Source organism: Thalia democratica, chromosome 9, assembly GCF_965202585.1.
Source record: "Thalia democratica chromosome 9, ktThaDemo2.hap1.1, whole genome shotgun sequence".
Lineage (NCBI taxonomy): Eukaryota > Metazoa > Chordata > Thaliacea > Salpida > Salpidae > Thalia > Thalia democratica.
The window spans coordinates 25604522-25613849 of NC_139173.1; the positions used below are offsets into that span (position 1 = coordinate 25604522).

The window sequence follows — 9328 nt, forward strand, 5'->3', positions numbered from 1 at the left end:
TGTAATTATCAATTGGACTGTTCTTTATTTATGTTTATATAAACTTTGTATGACCTTTTAAATATTTTTGCTCCTTTGTTTTAATCATGAGATATGCAAGTTTAAATTGCGTTGTTGGTTATTTTCGTGAAATAAGTAAACTGGAATATTTTTGTTTCACATATTGGATTTTTTATACCATCTAAAAATCAAAAAAATCATGGTTCCATCAATTCTTTTTTTTTTTTGATACAGTACAACTTATTTTAAACTATATATTTTTTTTACTACTTTTAGGTTTTTTTTTGAAGTAAAAGACAATTCTATTTTGAACATAGCGTTTTACGGGTAAATAGTGCGTACCCGCCGGCTACTAAGCTGCAACTGTTCAAATAAAAATATATAATTTCATAAAGTTAAACAAGTTGTGCAAAAAACAATAAGTTTAAGTACAACTAAAATATAATAAAACTAGGAAATTTTTGTTTATGTATTTCTTGTACTGTTTGGAAGTTTTGTAGGAAAAACAAAATTTCCTAGGCCAACAATTCGTTATTTTATACAAATCACGACTAACATAAGTGTATTTAAAACTAAAACATATTAATATTATATTTAAATCTAGTTATCAACTTGAGTTTAAAAGTTTAACAGAAGTAAGGAAGTTGTTTATTGTTTTAAAATGATCTTTATTCGGTTAAAAATTAGTGTTACAGCAAACTCTGAAATTACAAATAAAGTATTAAAAGTTTAACATTAGTTTAAAACAAATAAGTTACATAATAAAATTAAAAGGATAATAAGTATAAAATTATAGTTCACATATTTACGTGTAACAATTGTTTCCTTTTTTGTTGTTATTTATGTGCACAAAAACCTTTTTGTTTGTGTTATAGATATATTATCACTATAATATGTTACAATACTGTAAGAAGTCATGTTACTATAATTACATAATGACTTAAACTGTATTCAAATAGAATTTGTTTACTTTCTAATAAAAATTTTTGCCTAATGTTTTATGAACTTATTTATACAGAAATTTAATGTTTTTTCTATAGTGATCAAAACAAGCAATACTTTATACAATTGCTTACAAAAAACTTACTTAAAACTTTTTTAAACACCAAAAAAAAAAGAATCGAAATGCAAGAAAGAAATCGTTTGTTCAATGTTGTTGTTAGTTTTTGTTGGAATATCAAAAATTAAAGCATAGATTTGATTTAATGGTCTATTTTACTTAACGAGTGAATTTTGTTTATGTATCATTATTTTTATGTTTACAAGTTATAATAGATGTATTAAACTTGTAACAGGTCTTGTTCAGTTTTCTGTCGTTTTCAGAGCAGCTTCCACAATGTAAGTGAATAATACTATTTAATAATATTTAAGAATGTTTTTGAATAGAGATATCTTGATATTTTAAAAAGGGAACAAGTTTTTTTTTGTGCAACTCAATCAAATATGTTTTATGAGAAAAGTTTTGAAGCCAGTTAAAAATCTACAGTTAAACGTACTAAACAAAAACTTAACGATAATACTAATAATAAACAACAATTGTTTTTGTATGCTTAATATTTTCACACAAAAACTTTCAACTAGCCATCGGATACCTGAAAGTGAGGACAGCATCCGGGTATGACTGCAACTTTTCAATGAGCTCCATCTTCTACAACCAGCACGCTGACACGTGCACCACGGACTACTACAATCTGTTCCTGGTGGGAAAGTCCACGGAAGATCCGTGGTGCGCCACTAAGAGAACCATGGGCGTGTACACTCACTGGGACTGGTGTGAAGGTCGGTGTCGAAAATATTTTAAATTATTAGTTTCATCCAAACTAGTAAAATTAATTGTGTGCTTTTTAATTTTCAAATGCTAGAATGATAAATAGTTCTTAATGTTTAATCGTAACAAGATATACTAAAAATATTTAAATATTTTGATTTTTTTTTTCTAACTAACAATACTATAAAAAAAAATTAATTTAAACAACAATAAAAGATCTTAAAATGATTAGATCTTTTTTAATAAGTAGTATTTAATAGTAGAGTTCGAAATGCTATTAAAAATTATGATTTTGAAAAGATTCAATTAGAATTACTTAAAGCATATACAAAAATTTTAGACGTCTTTAAAAATAAAAGTTAGAAACTCACTAAGTTAATTAATTATTTAAAGTTAAATAATAAAGAAATAATACTGTAGATTACACGTGGAGTCATACAATGTCTGCTTATAAAGGACCAATGACAAAAGAGTATCATTTTAATAAAAACTACATATTAAATAATTACAACACGGCAAAAGAAGTTTGTAAATCGAGAGGATACGGTTGGGATATTGCTGACTTTGGGTTTATTATCGAAAATGAAAATGTTTCTAATCAAAAACTTTTGAAAAATAAAAAACAAATAGAAAAAATAAGGTAATTTTAAGTTTTTAAATTTTATTAATTAGACAATTTATTTTCATATTATTTGTTAAGTAATTTTTAAACAGTCATTAAGAATATATACACAGTTTGTAATTTATTTATAAAAATAAAATTGAATGTTAATTTTTCTGTAGGGAAATATTATACCCTTTGATATCATACGAAGATAAATTTTGGGTTCGAAACATAAACAATGAAGAAATGTGCATCAAGTTTAAACACGGATCTTTGAAAATTGGTTCATGCTTCGAACGAACATTTTTTGTTTGTCAACGAGACTTGATGTTTATGAGTTAAAAAGTTCAACATTTTTTGACTTTGTTGATATATAAATGTAACAACTATCACTTTTAAATTATAAATATTATTTTTTGCTATACACAAAGTTTTAAAAATCTTATAAGATGAAAAAATAGTTTTGTTTCAAATTTAAATTGTTTATTCTGTTAAATATAATTAGGTTTTCTTGCCTTTTTAAGTAAAGCTTGAGTTAAGTTTTTCTTACTCAAAACTTGTGTTTTAGAAGAATATCTCACCTGAGATCAGGGTTTCCCAAACTGGGCCAATACAGAAATTTAGAGAGCAGTATGGGGCCAAAGGGGGGCATGAGGTCATAAATTGAAACTTACACTAGATGTTCTGGAGTTGATGATGAAGAGCAAAAAAAAGTCTTAGGCAATTTTAGTAGTAGTTTTAAAACTTGTACTAGGTATTATGGAAAAAGTTAGGGGGCCACAAGACGGGGGAGTAGTCACACGGCCATAGTTTTAAACTTTCACTAAATATTCTGGAGTTGATGATGAAGAGCAAAAATAATAAGGTCTTCGGCAGTTTTAGTGGCATGTTTTGCGAAATCCTGTTGAAGGGGGCTATAGCTTTTTTAATTTCTCTAAAGGGGGCCTTTTGAAAAAAATTTTGGGAAACCCTGCCTTATATAAAGCTTAACAAAATCATATTAAAAATATCTACAAATTTTTTGCAGAGTTATATAATTGTTATGCAATTTAAATTTTATAAATATAATGTTATCTCTATTGATTAAAAACAATCAAAATAAAACAAATGATAAGTTGTGATTAATAACAGAACGTATTTTTTTCTTAAGAATAAAGTTTTAAACTAGTTTGAAGGCTTTATAATTCTAAGGATTTTATTTAGCGATTTTTATACTTAGCTATTAAACTTAATTTTTTATCTTTAAATCTGATACCTTAGCTACAACTATCCAACAAGTAAAAATATAAAATAAATGAGCTTCTACTATACGAAAGAAAAATACAAACATCTAGAAAATCAACGTCTATTAAGAAACCATAAAAGACTAAAAGTTTTATCAACTGTGTTTTACAAGTCTGTAAAAACCTTTTAATTAGTTATATAAAACATTCAAAAAGTGTAGCAAGTGCATTTATCATTTAGTTGTTCTCTCATCGAACACATAGCATTTAAATTTGTTTTTTTATGTTATAATGTTTTGATAATCCACAACAACATTCCATGTTATAGTCAGATAAATAGTATTATCCCTCATAAAATTATTAAATTCAATTAGTAAACTACATTGTAGTTTGTTTTGTGAAATCAATTGTTTACTTAAACAGTTGTCAACTTTTTTTTACCACCCTAGGATGTCAAATAAAGAAGTTCAAAATATACTTTTTTCAATATCACAAACAAACATAACATTTAAATATTTTTTTTCCTCCATATTTAAATGTTTAGTTAAATATTTCAAATAAATTTTAGATATACTTTGGTGAAACTTCATACTTTTTATTTTTATAAAATTCAGTTTAGATTAATATTTTAAGTAGCCTTTTTTTATAATGTGATTCTAATAAATTGCTCTTTTCACGTTTAATACCTAAACTATTGTTTTTAAAACACAACCTCAACAGAATAATCATTTAATATTTTGTAAAACTATTTATTTTCTAAAAAGGAGTACAAAATGCATATAACTTCCAATTAGAGACTTAAAAATACTTAAGAACTGCCAAAAAAGCATAAACGTTTTTCAAATATTGAATTTTTTTTTGAACTTAGGCTTAACATAGTTCTTAGAGTCAAATGGTAGTTTAGAACTAGCAAAAAAAGAGTGTTACATTAAAAAAATATATATAGACTTTAATTTCAAAAAAAAAATTAAGATCATAGAGTTTTAACGCAATTATAAATTGTAAAAGAAGAAGTTACCACAGGTTAAAGACTTTAGTGTTTTCAAATAATGTTTTTACTATTGAAATATAATCAAATGAGGATATTCTACTAGCTTTTATTGATATACTCAATTAAACTCAGTTAAGTTTTTTGCATTAATATGTACTCTAAAAAAAGTAGTATAACAAATTAGTCAAATTAAGCAGCAAACAATAAACTATAATTGTAAAATAAACCTTCAATAACAAAAGTTCTGAATAATGGTTCAGAAAATTTTTAAAAGTAGTGCATAGTAGATGGTTAAATAAACGCTAGGTACACGATTAAAGTTCTGAAAATTTAAATTTTGACATTTTAAATCCTGATGATTCTTGCTTAAATATTAATTTGACAGTTTTTACAGTAAGAAGGTTATCTATTAGAAGTTCTATTACATAATAAATTTCTTAAATATTTTTTGATATATAGCTACAAAAAACTTAAAATTTACAAAAATGTGCCTACTATCAGTAATAATGATTTTTTTCTTAATTTTTTTTGAAAAATATTTTACTACAATAATCTTGAGAAGTACACCTCGTACAATGATTTTATTTTAGAATTTAAAATGGTTTTATTCTAAATATGGTTTTTTTAAATTTTTATATGAAAATTTGAATCGTCCCTTTTATAAATTGTCATGCTAACAGAAATTTAATGTATACTTTATAATTTAATCTTTTAAAACGAAAATATGGCGAATTGAAAATAGGGTTAAAAAACACTTTTTTATCTTGATTTCAACATTAACCATAAAATTTTATGTGCATAAAAAATAATCCTTTTGTGAAAGTTGAAATTTATTGATTATATGATTATATTGATATCATATAGCTTACTAATTTTAAAACACAATAAAAAACCTTATTATGGTCTTTAAATATTATTAAGCTACAAACTTTATAAAAACCATAAATATTTATGCAATTAGTTCTACAAAGTAAGCTTTCAAGAGAAACCAAGTCAAAAATCAAAAACAATTACCTAACACATTTAATTTTTTCTACATATAAGTATAGTTTATTAACAGTCTTTAAGGTTATTTAGTTCTTTGAAAACACTATCCACAGTTTCCAATATCTTTTTCTTGTCACTTTCGTGCAAAAGATGATTGAACTTCTGCTGGAACTTGTCCGAGTGCCACAAGGCCATCTGCCTGATAATATACTTTCTCCTCACCTTTGCATCGGCTCCTTTCTCCACACCCTTCATTATGACCTCGATCATCTCCTTGAGACTTCCCAAACAAGGCCAAGGGATGTCGTTGTACTTGAGCTTTTTGTCCTTCACTCCCTTCATATCTTCTAACTTCTGCTTGTACGTTTCGTGTTGCTGCTGCAGTTTGAGCTTCTTCACTGGAATCAGCTGCATTTCAGGTTTTCTTTCTAATTTCTTTGTTTGCTGTTCATTCAACTTTTGTCTTTTAGTTGGCTCTTGATGCTCTTGTTTGTGGAACTTGTGTTTCCTTGCGTATTCTTGAGACATGCGCTCCGCCCACTGGTCAAAAGTTTCAACGTCTTCTTTGACATTATCCCAGTATCCATCATTGAACGGGCTTTCAAACTTTGAGCATTCAATCTCTATCTCTTCTGCCAATATCTCTTCAAACGTGCGTTTAGTTCCAGCTGATTCTTCTTCAAATTTGCTGGAGTTTGAATCTGTTGATGAAACATCTTCCAAGCAAAACTTATGATACCTTTCCCTTGCCTTGTTCAAATAGTCCACTGGGGTCTTGCCTTTGTCATTTTTCTCGTCAACTCCATCAGGAAAATGCTTGATAAGCGGCTTCAAAAGATCCTCGTGGCACTTATACAGTTTGAAGTTGTCCAGCACGTACTTTGAAGCCAGGTGAGCCGGAAGGTTTCCTCTGTAATCTCTGATGTCTGAGCTGGCTCTGTGTTTGATCAAGCATCTGACAATCGCGTCGTTTCCTAATGAAGAAGCAATGTGCATGCAGGTTCGTTTCCGCTTGCCCTTGGTGAGAAAATCAAGGTTGTAATTGATGTTTTTCTTTTCAAGCTTCCTGAGGTAGTGTTTTAATTTGATGAGAGAGCCGCTTTGAACAAACCGGAAAACCTTTTGCTGGTCAAAATCCTTCATGTTATGTAAATATCTTAACCTGAAAATAGTTTAAATGTAAGTAAGATTTAAGTAATGTTAAATTATCACTGTTCTTTATTGTAATTGATTGTTTAACTTTTAAACGACAACTGAAACTTAAAACAAAAATATAGCAAAAACTATAGCTTTATTTTTAACATAAGAAAAATTAAAACATTATTTTTGTTGTACTACTGCAATCTGTAGTATAAGATGTACGAAAACTCATAGAGATTTTATACCTTGTAGTATCATAACAATAACAAAGGACTTTGCATCTAAAAGAAAAAATATAATGTTGTAGAAAAAAAGTTGTTTTAAAAGTTAAAAGAGATTTACAAAAAATATCAAAACCAGCCTGAGTTAAGAAATAGAAAAAGTTTAACAAGCCTGAAGGTTAAAATTTAAAAAAAAATGATTTAGTATGTGATAACATTGTAAAAAACAATCTATTTGAAGATTTTCAAATGTAAATAATCATGATTAGTACTAAATTTAGAACTAAACTAATTTCTAAGTTAGCAATACTTCTTAATTTGAAATTTTAATTATTATCTGTAAATTGTTTTAATTTTTAGTTATTTGTAAAACCCACTTGTAATGCTATTGTTTGTTTAAGGTTAATCATTTAAAACAACTTAAATTTTAATATTTTTTGCTATTCATGATTCTAATTAAGAATTTAAATAAAATATTTAGATGTCTATTAACTTTGGTCTATTTTTCTAAAATAAAGTTATCATTATTTTTTTCTATTATACCACACACTATTTGTATAACAAAATAAACTTAACTTCTTATGAAACTTATTCATTTGCTTTTCAGCACTTTAGAAATGACCTAAACAACTATTAAAACAAATAAAAAAAGGTAAAATTTGTTTAAAAAAGTTCCTCTGACAAATTTTCCAAATGATTTTCACAGTAAACTTTTAGTGAGATATATTTAAAAGAGCAAAGTTTTAATTACTTGATTAGTCAGCATATTAAAAGCAGTAATGTAAATATTATTGAAGACTCTGTGTTTAAGTTAAGTTTAAAAGCAAAAGTTTTATAGCAACTTTTGAATATTAATTTTTTTATAATAAAGTAGGTAATAATTATTTTTAAAAGTATAAGTTGTGTTACTGGTTTGTCTTTTGCTGTTCTTGTACTTGTAGTATTTAAATTTTCTAAAACATCTAACTTTTTACTACAGTGATGTACATAACTGGAACCAAAATATTTGCATATTATGTGTGCAAATTTATAAAACAAAATTCACAAAAATTACAAGTTTTTAGTTTAATATCCAACAAAAAAAAGAGACAAAAACTTTGTTAGTAACTTTCAACACTTTAAAACATATAATAATTATAAAATACATGCTTACTCTTAAACAATTGAGGGCTAAAATTGACTATTTTGATGAATATAATTAAGTGTTACATACAGACAAAACTAGATTTCTCGTTTTTAAAATTGTTTTTGTTTCTTTTCTGTTCCATGCGTTTCAGAAATTATTTATTTTAAATACAACAAGTTTTTGTTATTTTTAAGTTAAAAATTATTAAAAGCTCCTAATAACATTTTATACAATTTTAAAACATCTGATTTTTAAAAAAATTGTTTTATTAAAAAAAAATTATAAACAGGATACAAAATACTCCTTGCTAAAACTTTTTTAAAAACATGCCACAATGGTTTTCTGTGAAAAAATTTTTAGCTTCTCAAATATATGTGCTCTAGCATATATAATAAAGTATTCTGGTTGAATTTTAGCTTAATTACCATAAATGCACCCCTGAGTTGAAAAATGAACAGTGTTTTTAAAAGAAAAAAATTTATTAAAATACTTTGAGTTTTCAGATAATGTATTTTATGTTTTAATGAAAAACATGTATATCAGATAAAGATGTCAAAAACAATAGTCAGATAGCATATTTTATATAAAACATATATGTATTTCAGGTCTTTTAAGGTAATTATTGCGGGCTTTAATTTTGAAATATGTTATAGAGCATTTTGAGTAATTTTGAGTTCCCAGAAAATCTGAGGTCTAGAGCTCATAAAAAGTTAATTCTTATTCTTCATAAAAATTGCAGACCCATACATTTCTATTAAAAAATTTTTAAAAGTTACTATATATCAAATGTAAATAAAGTGTTTATACTCAATAAAACTTACTTATAGTTTATATACGAGTAGTCTTCAACCTTTTTGAAAGCTGTGTAAATTAAAAATCTTTAATTAGGATATGTGTCACAAGGCTATCAAAAATGGAGCTTGTTATTTAAAAATAACCTTTCTTATGTTTATGGTCTAAATATGTGTTAGTAATTATAAATAACAATTTAAAAATATTAATTCATATTAAAAATATTGTTTTTTTTTTTAAAACAAAAAAAATATATATATATATATATATCTTACTCTATTTTTGGTGTACTAAAAAAAATATATGCACTAATACATAGATGTCTTCACCTACATGCTACTGTACTACTACTTTATATAACACCTTTATATGTTAATTTTTGGAATTGGTAGGTGTCAAAAATGCACAAAGGGATACTTTTGCTTAATGGATCAATTTTGTACAAAAACACTATTCAGGGTTGCCACTAGTTTTTT

At 25.9% G+C, this 9328-nt stretch overlaps 1 protein-coding gene across 1 annotated transcript; it reads right to left on the bottom strand.

Moving 5' to 3' along the window:
- Positions 1-5602: 5602 nt before the first annotated feature.
- LOC145844277 (uncharacterized) lies at positions 5603-8949 on the bottom strand. The gene is made up of 2 exons (XM_082951660.1): positions 8882-8949; positions 5603-6735 (listed from the first exon to the last, which is right to left on the bottom strand). Exon 2 carries the CDS (start codon positions 6714-6716, stop codon positions 5640-5642), a length of 1077 nt encoding a protein of 358 aa, XP_082807786.1. The 5' UTR covers positions 6717-6735; positions 8882-8949; the 3' UTR covers positions 5603-5639.
- Between the last annotated feature and the right edge of the window lie 379 nt (positions 8950-9328).